Source organism: Lucilia cuprina, chromosome 2 (assembly GCF_022045245.1).
Source record: "Lucilia cuprina isolate Lc7/37 chromosome 2, ASM2204524v1, whole genome shotgun sequence".
Taxonomy (NCBI): Eukaryota; Metazoa; Arthropoda; class Insecta; order Diptera; family Calliphoridae; genus Lucilia; species Lucilia cuprina.
The window spans coordinates 50,788,746-50,804,175 of NC_060950.1; the positions used below are offsets into that span (position 1 = coordinate 50,788,746).

General features: G+C 29.9%; 3 protein-coding genes across 5 annotated transcripts; 2 read left to right on the forward strand and 1 right to left on the reverse strand.

The window, feature by feature from the left end:
• Positions 1-489: 489 nt before the first annotated feature.
• LOC111680018 (mitochondrial fission 1 protein) lies at positions 490-1,986 on the forward strand. The gene is made up of 5 exons (XM_023441625.2): positions 490-648; positions 708-824; positions 934-1,101; positions 1,166-1,278; positions 1,555-1,986. The coding sequence occupies exons 1-5, from the start codon at positions 604-606 to the stop codon at positions 1,574-1,576; spliced, it is 465 nt and encodes a 154-aa protein (XP_023297393.1). The 5' UTR covers positions 490-603; the 3' UTR covers positions 1,577-1,986.
• A 1,395-nt stretch (positions 1,987-3,381) lies between these two features.
• LOC111680010 (2-oxoisovalerate dehydrogenase subunit beta, mitochondrial) lies at positions 3,382-5,808 on the reverse strand. The gene is made up of 3 exons (XM_023441616.2): positions 4,930-5,808; positions 4,768-4,860; positions 3,382-3,797 (listed from the first exon to the last, which is right to left on the reverse strand). Exons 1-3 carry the CDS (start codon positions 5,701-5,703, stop codon positions 3,570-3,572), a joined length of 1,095 nt encoding a protein of 364 aa, XP_023297384.2. The 5' UTR covers positions 5,704-5,808; the 3' UTR covers positions 3,382-3,569.
• Positions 5,809-9,444: 3,636 nt separating this feature from the next.
• Positions 9,445-12,865, forward strand: LOC111680015 (serine/threonine-protein kinase haspin homolog). Of its 3 annotated transcripts, none has more exons than XM_046945068.1 (7): positions 9,445-9,463; positions 9,634-9,694; positions 9,749-10,437; positions 11,138-11,664; positions 11,725-11,928; positions 11,993-12,288; positions 12,361-12,865. In XM_046945068.1, exons 2-7 carry the CDS (start codon positions 9,660-9,662, stop codon positions 12,560-12,562), a joined length of 1,953 nt encoding a protein of 650 aa, XP_046801024.1. In that variant the 5' UTR covers positions 9,445-9,463; positions 9,634-9,659; the 3' UTR covers positions 12,563-12,865. The 3 variants fall into 3 exon arrangements, with proteins under 3 accessions (XP_046801024.1, XP_046801023.1, XP_023297390.2); XM_046945067.1 differs by having other exon boundaries at positions 9,449-9,467; XM_023441622.2 differs by lacking the exon at positions 9,445-9,463 and having other exon boundaries at positions 9,487-9,694.
• Positions 12,866-15,430: the final 2,565 nt, after the last annotated feature.

Genomic DNA, 15,430 nt, shown 5'->3' on the forward strand with positions numbered 1-15,430 from the left:
AAAGTTGGTACAAATGCTCCAAACTTTTGGAACAAATAGGCCAAAAATATATAAATTCGGTTGATAGTAACCCCTTAACACAGTTTTAATCAAAAATCTACTTGATTATTATTTGGCTAGGATCGAAGCTTGTCTAAATTCTCGACCCTTGTGTCCCATACCGGACAATCCAAGCGAACTTATAGCCCCACAGCATTTTTTAGTAATTTTTTTTTTTTTTTTTTTTGTTACAATAACAAAATACATGTAAAATTTCTGCTCAAAATATTCGCTCATTATCTAGAAACAGCAGATAAATAAACAAATTAATAAAATTAAATATTTGGCCCTATGGCCTTGGTTATACAATTGTATTAAATAAATAAAAATTTAACTGTAAGAAAAAACTTAGATTTTTCGTCTTTTGACTTTTATGTACATAATCGACTTTTCGACAAAAAGTCGATTGTTCGATTATTCGCGCAGATATAACGAAGTTAATGGGGATGATAAATTAAAGAAATCCGGCAACCCTGTTACTGAGTATTTTTTTGTTTTTAAAAATAAAGAAATAATAAGTAATCATCGTAAGCAGTGAATAGAAAAAATATTGCGAAATAAATAATGGAGGAACTTTTAAACGAGGTTGTTCCCCAGGATGAGCTAGAGGTAATTTCCAAGCAACATTTAAATATTTATGGCTCTAAAATAGATTTATAAATTTACAGAAATTCGAGAAAAAATATGCTCATGAACTTGAATTAGATGGAGAAGTATCTGTAGAAACCAAATTCGAGTATGGGTTCTGCTTAGTTCGCAGCAGATATACCAACGACATCAGAAAGGTTTGTACATGCTATGTGGAGTGTGACAATGAATCACTAACTTTAATTGATTTTAATTTCGATCTCGTTAACCCGACCTACTGGAATATTCCAATAAATCTAATTTTAGGGCATTATGATATTGGAGGATTTAGCACGAATACATCCGGAGGGAAGACGCGACTATATTTATTATTTGGCTTTTGGTAATGCTCGAATAAAAAATTATTCAGAAGGCCTAAAATATTGTCGGGCATTTTTGGATATCGAATCAAATGATCAAGTTCGATCTTTAGAGGTACAGGCATAGGCAAAGTTTATCAAGCTAAAATTCTAATAACTATTATATGTTTTCGTTGTAGGAATATATTAAAAAACAAAACGACAAGGAAATGGCCAAGGGCATGGCAGTAGCTGGTGGTGCTGCTTTAGTTTTGGGAGGAATTCTTGGACTTGGGATAGCTCTAGCGAAAAAGTAATAGTCAATAATTTCTCGACATATCATATATTCATCGTTAAAATGTACATAAAAAACAATTAGTTTCTGTATTATTTTAGTATTTTAATACCATCATTAATAACGATAGATACATAACGGAAACTAATTAATTATTTAATTTCATTACTATAACATAAGTTTTAAATTCATTTTAAATTTATATATTATTATTCATCTTTTGATTTAGCATAAAATTACGTAAACAATTTACGTATAATTATTAAATTTGTTGTATATTCTCCTTTTTTGTAGTAAACAAAAACGCAATAAATAAATGCAGGATATTTGCTACAAATGTATCTAACTGATATTTGCATTCAATTCAATGGAATCACCCTTAAACAATAAAATATAAATTCATACAAACGTATGTATTCACGCAAATATTAACATTTATACATGAAAAATAGAAGTTAGAGATCACCGAGATATATCCGCTGAATGTGATACTTGTTGCATAAATAAAATAAAAACAAAAGCTTATCATTGATGAAATATATACAATTTGTATATGTTTTATGAATGATATGTGGACAAAATAACCTATTTTTATAAATAGTTAATAAAATTTTTGTTATGTTTGTGATTATAAATTATATTCCATTTTTTCCTTATTTCGTTATAAATTCGAAATAAAACTGTTGTAGCATGTGTTTTAAATAAATTAACATTTCTTAAATAAAATAATGTAATATTTTTATTTGAGATTAAACAAATATTGTACAAGATGAATTGGGTTAGTTATAATAGGAAATATTTACCTAAATATACACATAGTAGTACTATATGGCTCAGAAAAGGGTATAAAAAATATTAGAAGGTAGTTGCAATCTCTCCTTATGTCAACCGGTTAACCATCTGACAATAAAGGCGATTTGAAGTTTATGTTTAACAAAATGCTACCATATTAATATTTTTTTCTTATGTGTATAAATTTGAAATAAAAAACCTATTTTAAATAATATATTGTTACAATTCGCCATAAGACGAAAAAATTCGTCTAAATTTTAGGAATTCGTGAAAGCGTGAAAGTGTTAATATGATTGCAGCCACTTCGTTGTTGTAACAAGAGCCTTCGGATATCCATAAACTGCTTCGTACATGCAATGAAAAGATAATAACTGCATTTGGGATCACTTCTTTATATTGAATTGCCAAAATTGTTTATTTTGTAAGAACTAATGGGACGTGAACATGTTTATTACGATGCGTTTTACAAACGTATTCTGAAATCTCGTATCTACGTTCAAGTGCAATATCAATTAGTGTTCTGTTTGTGGATATGGAATTCCACTTTAAATCATGGATTAGAGTATCAAAAAGTAAAAACATTAAAAGTCCCACTAGAGATTAAAATAAGCTAGAAGTTTATTCCTAAAAACATAAAATCTCCGAAAAACTTTTTAGATCTGAAGACAGGCTATTCCATATTCAAGCAACCACAGTTAAATGCGAATATGAGAAAATTTTATAGCCTATAACAGGTATGTCAATTGATCACGTGACTTCAAGTCTATTAAGGGTATTATTCGATGAACCAGCATTAACTTCAATGCAGTAATTCAAATTCGACATCAGAAGTGGCATATAAGAACTAAAGGCCCAAATAGACTACACAAGCGGCTTGACAAACATATTTTTTTCATTTCAACACACACTACACAAACATTGCTAGTAAAAACACCGATTTTTTCACGTTTTTGTGGACTTGCAAAAATACAAATATAAATTTTTCTTCAAAATATAAATTTTGTAAAAAATTGGTTATTTATGAATATAAACAATACAAACGGTTTGACAAAAATTAAATGTGTTTGTGTAAAGTAAATTGCTAATAATTTCACACACAAAAAAGTAACATTGATGTGCTATTAAAAAATTTAATTATTTTTTTTTTTTTTGAATCCATAAATCTAAAATAAAATTTAGGTATATATGTATGTCATCCACTTTTTTAAGCCGTTATTTTATTATCTTAATATTAAGTTTAATGTATATAATATTTCATTCAAAATTTATACAGTTATACAAGTTATACATTTTTGTAATAGCGTCTTTTATAAAAGAAAACATTTAATATGCTTGTTAAAATATCGTTTAAAAACGTTTATTACTTATTATGAAAATTAAAATTACTCGTAATTGTTTATTAATTAATTTAAAATCTAAATAAATGCATCCGTTACATTAGATATAAAATTGCACAAAATAATTGTTGTATGTTCCTTTTGTTGTCGGCTAAATGTGAGTTTTATAAATAAAATCATCTAATAATTTATTAACTCCTTTATAGCAGTTAAACAACGGAACTTATTTGGTAAATAGAATGGTTCGAAAACATGAGGGAATGGTGTATCCCAACCGGTTACTCGCTTTACTGGTGCTTCTAAATGGAGGAAACATTTCTCTTGAATATAAGCAGCAATTTCCGATCCAAAGCCTTGTGTTAAAGGAGCCTCATGGGAGACAATTACTCGTCCGGTTTTTTTAACAGACTGAAAATATATTTATATATATATATTAAAATTATTAAATACTTGTATACACTGCGAATCACTTAAATAAGGAATTTAATTTTGTTAACTTTGAACGAAAATATCTTGTAAACTAAATATTGGTGTATTACAAAATTATGGACTTTAAAAGGCCACAGTCCTAAAATTAATTAATTATGTTTTCGGCCTTTAAAGTCTGATTTGGATAAATTAACATGCACGAATTTGAAACATGTCTTCAGATTTATTTGCATTTCTTTACGCGTTGTTGCGTATTTGTACATTAGTAAATCTTCAAAATTGGCTGTTCATTTCTTAGTTATAATATGACATTCGACGATATTAAATACCAGATTCCTCCTAGTTAGATGCAAAAAAAATATTTTTTTATTATAGGTAAAGAGGAAAAATTTAATTTATAAAATTCAGCTCACTTTTCATTGTAAAGTCCATAATTTTGTAATACTCTAATATTTTGTTTAAAACATATTTTCGTTCAATGTTGACAAAATTGAATTCCTTGTTTAAGTGATTCGCAGTGTATTATACAGGTTCACAAAAAAGGATTACAGGTTCTCAAAAAGATTAGAGATACAGATGTTGTGTTTTGTCATATTTTTGCTCGAAAGAGCATTTTCCACCGTACAAGATTGGCATAATCCCACATTTGGAGTATTCTGAGCTGATGGCTACAAAACTGCGCAACAAGCCTTTCATATAGCTTTATTAACTTATTATGTTATTTTAATCGACATTTTCAAAACAAAAATATATTATGTAATACGAATTACTGACTTTTTTATGAAAATTTCTTGTTAATATAAAAAATTAGTTTCACAACTTGAAACAAACAAGAAATAAATGTCAACAAATTTAAATTATTTTTTGCGAAGTTTCTGTTAACACTGCTAACAACTAAAATCTGTTTACTCAATGCAAACATCAGCTTTAAATTTCCTGTTTTACTTACCTTAGTAACAGTATCGCGATCCCATGGAAGAATTGATACTAAATCAATTACTTCACAGTCAATCTTTAATTCCTTCTTAGCCATTTCAGCAACCTAAAATATTTAAAAAAAAAAATAAAATTAATAATTATTTATAACTGTTGAGCTTAATAATGTGTATACCTCAAGAAGTACGTGTACTTGCGTTCCCCAACCAATTAGAGTCACATCTTTGCCCTTTCGAAGAACATCGGCCTTTCCAATTTCTGATGTATAGTTATCTACAGGCACTTCTTCAACAGCTGCACGATATAAAGTTTTTGGTTCAAAAACAATGCATGGATTAGGATCCTTAATACAAGCTAAGAGCAAACCCTTGGCTTTGATTGGCCCACGAGGCACAACCACTTTTAAGCCAGGAGTATGGGCAAAATACGCTTCAGGACTTTGACTGTGGTATAATGCACCATGTCCAACAGCACCACAAGGTACGCGGAAGGTCAAAGATCCGCAATCGAAAAGACCACCACTTCGATACCTATATTTAGCAGCCTCGTTTACGATCTGATCGAAAGCGGGAAATATATAATCTGCAAACTGAATTTCTGCTATCGCAGTAGCTCCTACGTTGGCAACTCCAATTGCAAAACCAGCGATACCCTGTTCACAAAGGGGTGTATTAAAAACTCGATCTTTTCCATATTTATCGCGTAGATTTATAGAACAACGAAATACACCGCCAAATCCGACATCCTCGCCAAACAACAAAGCGCTTTTGTCCTGTTCCAAAGCAATATCCATAGCATTGTTAATTGCTTGAAACATGTTCATTTTTTGAACGCCTTGTGATCCAGCTGGTGTTACATTTTTATCTGGATAGTATGTGAAATGTGATCGAGTTAAAGCTGGCTTTTTGGATTTAATTAGTCCTAACAACTGTTTTGAGTATCTATTCATTTTACACTATTTTTGTATCTTCACAATTCTTTTTGAAAGGGACTATCAGCAGATCACTGAAGACGATCGGATAGACGTATTATCGTTTTTCGAGGTTATATAATCAGTTAGTGATGTCAATTTAACTATTAAATTATTATTTAAATTTAGCGATTTCGAACTAATTTAGCCGCTAAAAATTTTTTATCGAAAAGAGGAAATTATAGCGATTTATGGTGCTGGAATAATACTTAAGACTAAAACTGGCTTTACACGATCACACAAGTCATATGATCTGTCAAAATTTTGTGTAGAAGAGTATGGATGGGATCGTCTAAACGCAATATGTAATAAAACCATCACAGATTGAGAGAGAATACGGATGGGAAATTTGACAGTCGTATGGTTCTCTTCATTTTTTGAAATGATTCAAAAAACAAGCAGAAAGCATTAGATCGGGGATGTATTTTTATGTAAATACATACAAAACAGTGAATCAACTGTTTCCATCTTACTTTTGTTATTGTTTTATACCAATCATGTGAACACAAAAAATATAAATCATACGACTTTTATTCTCTTTTTTGTAATACGGATGGAATTTCATTTTACTTTTTCATTAGACTTTACGTACGTAAAGTGTGATCGTGTGAAGTGGCCTTAAGTTCTCACGAACAGTTATTATAAATTGGTATAGCCGTTAGATTTGACGTATATATTCAACAAGAGTGTTTGGTCAACTGTGATGGATATATCCATAAAGAATGATTAGTCAATCGCGACTAACATTTCCATCATCCTTGATTGGTAAAAGCAAAAGAGTGAGCAGATCAAATATATGTTTTAAAATCGGTTGAATTCGTAAGTGCAAGGGAGATGCAAGATCACATGTACACAAAAGTTTCCATCAAATTTTTCATATTACCCTTAAGAACTTGATAGAAACTTTGTTGTACGCAATGGTCGATATTTCATCCACTAGTGTCAGTCAAATGACTGTCACTGTTCTTGTAGGGTTTGTTCTGCGCAATGATCGATATTTCCTTCACTAGTGTCAGTCAAATGACTATTCTTGTAGGGGAATTACTGTGTATATGATACAAAAATAAGATTGTTTCATTATTTTCACAAATTAGGTAATAAGTTTTCATCTTGTAATATTTTTTCTTTGTCTCTAACCAATTAAAAAAAACAGCTGATTATGTCAAATACCCCGCAGCTTTTGTAATTCGCAGATGAAATTTTGTAATTCAGTATGTAATTGAAGGTTGAATGTGGAATGAGAGTTATACGCTTTTGTAAAAAAAATAGTTGAAATATTAGATATTCATATTACAAGTTACACACTGAAGTTTGCAACGCGTCTGCAGCGAAAAGTTTGTGTAAAATAAAGATACATTAATATATAATAAAATATTAATTTTATTCCAACAATGAAAGAACAAGAATAAAAATTTAAAAAAGTTAAAGTTTTGGTTTTTAAAACAGTAATAGTGTTAAAAAAACATTATAAGAAAGATCGAATTGAAGCGTGGTGACTAATTTGCAGCTTAGACCTGGTTCACACTGGGAAATTTTTAATTTTGTGTGTGAGAGAAAGAAATGTTTGATATTTCTTTCTCTCACACACAAAAATCAATAGTTTTCCAAAAAAATTTCCTAGTGTGAACCAGGTCTTATAAAGCATGCAAGGTCTAAGACCTGGTTCACACTAGAAAACTTTTTTGGGAAACTTTTAATTTTTGTGTGTAATTGAAAGGGAAAGAAATATTAACCATCTAGTTGCAGCTCGTGTTGACTGTGTTTGTTTTAATGAGAGCGGTCACAATTAAAACGTCAAACTTGTGCATGAAGTACAAAAGTTGAAAAATATAAAATTTTGGCGTACAAAAGAGAATATGAAAACAAAAACTTTCAAAAATATTGCTTATCGACTTTTTCCGACTTTATTCGACTTTCTGATTATTTTGGACTGTTTTTCGACTTTTTCCAGTTTTTAACCTTTTCCGACTTTTTAATTATTTTCGACTATTTCTTTACTTTTTTCGAGTTTTTCTGACTATTTTAGAGTTTTTGACTTTTCTTGAATTTTGGAATTTTTACGACTTGTCGATTTTATTCGACTTTTATTTACAAAGTTGACTTTTTGACTTTTTTCATAGACGTGACTTTTTTGGAACAAAATTATCGACTTGATTGTTCGATTATAAGAAAGTCGATTTATACAACACTAAGACCTGGTTCACACTAGGAAACTTTTTTGGGAATCTTTTGATTTTTGTGTGTGAGAGAAAGAGAAAGAAATATCAACCATCTCTATCTCTCACACACAAAATCAAAAGTTTCTCAACAAAAGTTTCCTAGTGTGAACCAGGTATAATTGTATATACCATTTAACCATTTTAAATTAAATATTTTTTATATTAAATATTGAATTTTTTAAATTATTTCTTCATTCTTTATCAACTCAACGATTGGACATCTATTTTTATACGTTGCATAGCTGTGAGTCGCAGTTCGACGCAAAGTATTTCATGTGTTTGGGCCTTAACTTGTTAGACCTGGTTCACACTAGGAAACTTTTTTTGGGAAACTTTTGATTTTTGTGTGTGAGAGAATCAACGTTTTGTTACCCCTATGCAATAACATAAACAAAAAAATTTTCTGTGAATGTTAAGTCTGTGATATATAATTGTCGAATATAGACATGGGGTTTACTCTTGAATTAGTGTTTATTTATATTTAAAAACAAGTAAGAGTGCTATATTCGGCTGTGCCGAATCTTATATACCCTTCACCATAGTGTATTTTAAACATAATTGATCTTACAGTCTAGTTAATAAAAACATTAAAAAAATTTGAGTCGATTTAAGCCGAATGTTTCGGCGGCGGCTCAAGCAACTAAAAATAGTTTGGCGGCGGCTATGCTCCGACTCGAAGCCGGTCGACTTCGACCTCTGATTCATTGTTGGTAAACATTGACGAGACGTAGATTTTGTTTTTGTTTATCGTAAAAAAATTGTTTTAAAAAGCACTTGGAAAAAAATTGTATTAGTTTTAAATTTCAAACTTACATTATTCGCATAAAAATTATTGTACAATAACTCACAATCTACTCTCATATAATTGAAAACGTTTTAAATACTTTTTTCTATTCATTAAAAAATATATTTGCAAAACAAAAGGGAAAATTATTTTATTTTAACAAAAAATGCAAATCATTTTTTTTGCTGTGTATTTTTTGTATGTTTGGATTCCAAACATACAAAAAATACACAGCTGAATAAAACCAAATACATCTACACACACACGTGTACATCTATTTCTATGTACAGTGTTTTTGTTGCTTTTTTAAAAATTTTTTGATGAAATTTTCAGAGGTTGTCTTGGATTTTTGCTCATATCTCCGTTATTTACCGACCGATTTTGCTGATTTTAAATAGCGATCTTCTCGAAAGCATGTCTAATAGAATTATTGAAGATTCGGATCTCGCCGATATCTGGGGTCCTCTAAAAACTGATTTCAACAGACAGACAGACAGACAGACAGACAGACAGACGGACAGACAGACAGACGGACATGGCTTAATCGACTCCGCTATCTATAAGGATCAAGAATATATATACTTTATAGGGTCGGAAAATTATATTATAGAAATTACAAACGGAATGACAAACTTATATATACCCTTCTCACGAAGGTGAAGGGTATAAAAAGCAAAATGTGTTTATATAGAGCGGAAACTGCTTAATTGATAACACTGAAACAAAGTGTAAAAACGTCAGTATGTAATAACGCCCCAAACTATTTATTTTATTTCAATTTAAATATTTAAACCACAAATATCTGTGATTTAAACTATTTTAAACAAGTGTATTTATTATATTCTTTTCAATCTTTAAAATATATATATTTTTGTATTTTTATACTCAACATGGATTTTAAAACAGACGACACTCTGCCTGATGATGCATGGATGGATTCATTTGATAAATTATTAGACCAAAGACCGTAAGTTCAAAAATATACATGTGTAAAAAATTTAACTAAAAATCTTGCTTTTAGTGCCTTAAGAGAATTAAATGTAATAAAAAAAGATATACGTGCTTCCTTTAATCTGAACTCAAGCTACGAAAATAGTAGTTATGACAACACTATGTCTAAAAAGCATGAACCACAACAAATGGATACCTCCGTTTCATGTTCATCACAGGCATCCTTACCGACAAATGCACACTATCTTAATATACCCTCAAATTCAAAAGGAAATGAACGATGTATGCTATCTGGTGTAATTTCAACTCCCGTCAGAAATAAAAGTATAGCAAATCCATTCAAATGCACTCTGTCTCCTATAGGACCTTGGGATTTGCGACATTTCAGTAACAAAAGCCAAAATGTGTGCAAAAGCCAAAATAGTAATGTGAAATTTAACGCTACACCAATCACAAATAATCCTATAGTTAATGTTGAATACGTAGAGGAATTAAATAGTCCTAAAGAATCAAATAATATATATTCACTTGGGATCTCCCCGCTTGTATTAGTTAAAAAGAAATGGAAATCCAAACAAAGTCAAAAACAAGTTTGTTTTGCCTCCAATGAATTGAATAAGGATAATGAAATTACAAATAATTCTAAGCTGGAGGTAGTAGAGCTAGACCCTTCACCCTTACGCCCTAAGATAGATTTACAGCCTGGAAAATGGCGAAAATCGTTAAACTGCTTACGTCGAACACAACATCCTACATTAGGTAAGTGGAATCTGAGTTCAATTTGAGTAGAAATATTTTTCATAAACTCTTCACTCAAAACGAATTATTTTCGGATGCATCGTAAAATATGCATATGTTCATTTGAATCGTTCATTGTGTTGTAAAACCGTGTCACGCAAAAAATAGATAGAACAACGTTAACAGGAACCACAACGGTTCTGAATTTCCAGGTGCATTTAAAAGTGGGTAAAATTTATTTTTTTAGTTTTTGCTCAAAACTTGCCAATAATTAATTTGAATTTTATTGTAAAAGATCCTTATACATTGTGTAGATTAAACAAAGTTTATTATAAATTCTCAAATACCATTGACGTGTTGCATAGCACAAGGATTCGAAATGTGAAAACATTTTTTTTGGTTTTATTTCTAAGAAGTTTTTTACTTAGTTATTAACTATTTTAAATACCTTATAAATTATATATAAAATTCAGTCAGTCTTATTATATATAGCCGACAAAGAATATTTTAATATGGTACATTGAGAATTGCGAAGTAGTGCAAAATTTGACCTTTGAACTGCAGAGTTTATAAATTAAGATTAAATACGTATACTCTAAAATATCGTTTTTAAACCTTTTAAAAAATTAAATGTTGTTTATGAATAAGGGCTAATACTTTATGAAAAATATATTTATAAAATTACATTAAATGTTTTAATTAATTTCAATTTGGATTGTAGAAAAAGACCGTATATCATTAACGAAACAGCACCATAAAGGTAGAAGTACAGGTGTTATTGGAAGACCTAAATCATTAGCAACTACCACAAGTATCGCTGGTAACCGTAAATCAATTTATATACCATCAAATTCAACTCAAACTAGATCAGGTTCAAGGTCAACATACAGCTTAGGAAGTAATGATTTTAAGCGACAGATATTGCAGCGTTGCGGGCAACGTCGCATTTTAACATTTGATAGTGCATACAACGAAGATTACTTACGAAATTGTTACAAAATTGGAGAAGGAGCTTATGGGGAGGTTTTTGTTCATTCAAACCCTAATAATCGAGAAGCTAACAACGACAGTGTCGAAAAGACAGTATTAAAAATAATACCCATAGAGGGAAAGGAAGTAGTTAATGGTGAAGTGCAAAAAACCTATGAACAAATTCTTCCTGAAGTTATTATTTCAATGGAACTATGTAATTTAAGCGACGACAACCGCATAAAGAATGTAACGTCTGGATTTGTAAATCTTAAAAAGGTATTAAATCAATTTAATTTGGAAACTCCAAACTATTTATGAATTAAATATAAATTTTAGGTAAGATGCATTAAAGGATCTTATCCTGCATACCTTCAAAAACTTTGGGAGGAATACGATTTGGAAAAAGAGTCAGAAAACGATCACCCAAATTGTTTTACAAAAGATCAGCAATATATAGTCTTGGAATTAGCATATAGCGGTAGAGATCTAGAAGGATTTCAGTTCAAAAATGCTGAACAGACATTTTATGCTTTACAACAGGTAAGAGCGCGTGCAATTAAAAGATAATTATTAAGTGTTGGTATAATTTGCCTTTTATTTTTAGATAATATTAACATTAGCTGTGGGCGAGAATGAATTTCAATTTGAGCATCGTGACTTACATTGGGGCAATGTCTTAGTTCTTAATACCAACCGACCAAGTATACCGTATAAGCTTGGGGATGATAATATTACTATACCCACCAAGGGCATTGAAATAACTATTATAGACTACACTTTATCACGAATGACATTTAATGACTATTGTTTTTACAACGATTTATCCAGTGACGAAGAGCTTTTTACCGCAACCGGTGATTATCAGTTTGAAATATATCGAATGATGCGAAAAGTTTTAAAGTATGAGTCGCTTTTTACAATGTAATTGTAATAATTTCTAATTGTATTATTTCACTATTTTATACTTAATAGCAATAAATGGGAGACATTCGAACCAAAAACAAACATATATTGGATCTCATATATCATATCAAAAATGGTCGATGGCGTTACCTATAAAAATATACGATCGAAGAATCATTTACATTATTTGGAAAAGTTAAAACAGTTTCAAAAATCAATATTAACGTACAAAAGTTGTGTGGATTGTGTTCGGAATGTGCTTTTACAGTAATGTCTTAATTTATTTTCTACTTTATACATATGATAATATCTACTTTATTTTTTTTTTTATTTTATTTTTATCAAATGTTTATTATTTTTTATTAAACCGCTTTTTTCTAAAGGTTCATAACCTCAATTGAATCTTTTGTATATGTACATGTATATGTGCCTGTTTTTATTTTTGCTATTTAATGTTTTTTTAAGTTATGTCACATATCTTGTTAAAATGTTTTACTCGAAACAATGTTTTATAATTATGACTCTTTAGTCAAAATATAAGCGAAATTATTTAATATTTTTGAGCTCATATATACATACAATATTTTTATTTATGCAATTTATTCTGTCGTTAAAATGTAATATGACGTATATGTTACAAACTTAATAAAAAATCCCTGAAAAATAATTTGAAGGAAGTCGTCTTGCAGTTTGTAGATTTTCCATATACCGTAAAAACATTTGAACTCGGATAACTTAAAATTTTGGCATGTACACTTGGGCTTGTTCGTGTTCTGCAACCCTTTTGGCATCAATATAATCTATAACTTCTTTATGTTCATAGTTAGTATTTTTTTAATCAATTAAAAGTACACCTGTTAAAGTAAGTTCTTTGCCATATACTGATCCAGCGAGGGAAATCAGATGCATGAGCTTGAGTCTGGACAAAGGTCACCAAGCATGGCAACCGTGGTATTTTTATTTCCACATTTGACAACATCGATGCCCATGATGCTTGGAGTTCTAGGTGACTCCTCCACAGAGGCTTGCCGAACGAGATTGGCGTCCTTTGCGCAATGTGGACGATCTTCTTCCGATAGCCTACTTTGGTCCTGCTTGGCTTCGTCAGTATTAGGGGACCATGCTCCGACCATGAGCAGACACCACAGTGGTGTCATGTTCCCCGTAGGTTGACAGATCCATCTCTCCAAAATTTTATGTGGCGCTGAACTCTCCAAAGGAGTACTTCAACAGCCCTACACAGAAAAAAATATCGTAAGTAATATTATTATTAAAAATTTTAGTAAACCCTTAACGAAAAAAATTGTTAAATATACAGCTTTTTATACCCTACACCACTATAGTGGGGAGGGTATTATACGTTTGTGCTGATGTTTGTAACATACAAAAATATTGGTCCAATACCCACCTTAAAGTATACCGATCGATTCAGAATCATTTTTTGAGTCGATTAAGACATGTCCGTCCGTCCGGCTTAAATATTTTAGAATTATGGTAATATTCAACGTAAAAATTTCTTTACAAAAAATAAAAATTTTATAAAAGTAAAAATTGTAAAAATATACTCATGGTGTAGGGTATCATATGGTCGGCCATGCCCGACTATACTTTCCTACTTGTTTTTATTAAAATCTACATAAATTTATATTTTTCAATTGCAATTTGCAAAAATCATATCCTTATGAAGTTATTTGCGTTAAAATACAAGTGTAAATCAATGAAATACAATTATGAAATGTTTAATCAATATCATTAAATAAAAAATTAATATAAAATAAAGTAATTGATGAAATGACTCAAAGAATTATTTGAAAAATCGCACTGAGCTGTCTTTCAAAATCGTTAACTACCAAAGGGAGGCGACTTTTATCCATGGAAAATCATTGAACACCTTATTTATATTGTATTCATAAAATAAAGCATTTAAAATATGAGGTAAAAAATAAAGTTTATAGCATGTAATAGTTTTAAAGTGGTATATGGTGGTGTCTCTTAGTGTTAGATTTATTAAATAACTAACTGCTTATACCCGGCATTGCACGGGTATTATTGGTGATAATAAAGTCGATATACAGAATTCCCTTTTTTACCCCTTTTTACCCCCTTTTGGTGGATTTCAAAAATATGCATATTTCCGATACTATAAAAAGGCGTAGTTGCTTTAAAACATAAAAAATGGTCTTAAAGCATAAAAGTACTAATTTTTGCATTTTTCCCCTTTTGTCCTATTTTTTGTCCCCTTCTGGTACAACTTTCGCAACAGTACTATGCTAATTCATATTTCTGAAGCTTTAAAAAGCTTAATGAAATATATTTTGGCTTACGAAAAGACAATAATTGATATTTATGCTCAAAAGTACTAGTTTTGACCGTTTTTCACCCATTTTATCCCATTTTTGCATTCAAGTTTTGATATAGCGTATAACACCTACCAAGGATAGATCTACCAACGTTCCAAATTTGAAGAAAATCGGTTCAGCCGTTTAGGCGTGATTGACGAACAAACAAACGAACAGACTTACAAAGAGATTTATAATATATATTAGGATAATCAATTCTATACAATTCAAAATAAAATCTACACAGTACTCCCAAAATAGATAGGGGTTTCCGTAATGTAGTTTTTGTTTATCAATACAAAATTACAAAAAAAGATTATTTTGTTATAATATGTATATAGTTTTATACCCACTAAACATTTTTTCGAGGTCCAAATCCATAGATTTTCTAGTATATCATGTATACCATTAAAAATTACTTATTATATTCGAAATAAAATCAGAGAAACGATAGATTTCATATTAAGTCAAATATTGATCAAATATCGTTCTTATAGGTATATTGGAAAATAAATCAGTAAAAACATATCAAAAATGAACAATACGTTTACATATTTTATCAAAACTCTAATTAATTAATAAGACGATGGTAGAAAATTAAAATATAGGTTATTCTTTAAAAATACAAGAAACAAATTGCTTAATTTTGCTAAAAATAATTGTTTTTAAAAAGTTTTTTTCTTAAAATTTATAAAATTTTACATAGTGCATTAAGAAAATTTATGGCTTTTTGGATTTCTAAGAATTTGGTTGAGGCTGTGCCCGAATATTTTTATATATTTTTTATATGTATGTACGTT

Bases quoted from the DNA above. Each gene is read 5' to 3' on its own strand.
- LOC111680015 (XM_023441622.2), top strand. From the start codon at position 9,618: ATGGATTTTAAAACAGACGACACTCTGCCTGATGATGCATGGATGGAT. The intron at 10,438-11,137 runs GTAAGTGGAATC...TTTGGATTGTAG, and splicing joins AACACAACATCCTACATTAG to AAAAAGACCGTATATCATTA. The intron at 11,929-11,992 runs GTAAGAGCGCGT...TTTTATTTTTAG, and splicing joins CATTTTATGCTTTACAACAG to ATAATATTAACATTAGCTGT.
- LOC111680010 (XM_023441616.2), bottom strand. From the start codon at position 5,703: ATGAATAGATACTCAAAACAGTTGTTAGGACTAATTAAATCCAAAAAG. The intron at 4,861-4,929 runs GTATACACATTA...TAAATATTTTAG, and splicing joins AAGTACACGTACTTCTTGAG to GTTGCTGAAATGGCTAAGAA. The intron at 3,798-4,767 runs GTAAGTAAAACA...ATATATTTTCAG, and splicing joins ATCGCGATACTGTTACTAAG to TCTGTTAAAAAAACCGGACG.
- LOC111680018 (XM_023441625.2), top strand. From the start codon at position 604: ATGGAGGAACTTTTAAACGAGGTTGTTCCCCAGGATGAGCTAGAG. The intron at 825-933 runs GTTTGTACATGC...ATCTAATTTTAG, and splicing joins ATACCAACGACATCAGAAAG to GGCATTATGATATTGGAGGA. The intron at 1,102-1,165 runs GTACAGGCATAG...TTTTCGTTGTAG, and splicing joins ATCAAGTTCGATCTTTAGAG to GAATATATTAAAAAACAAAA.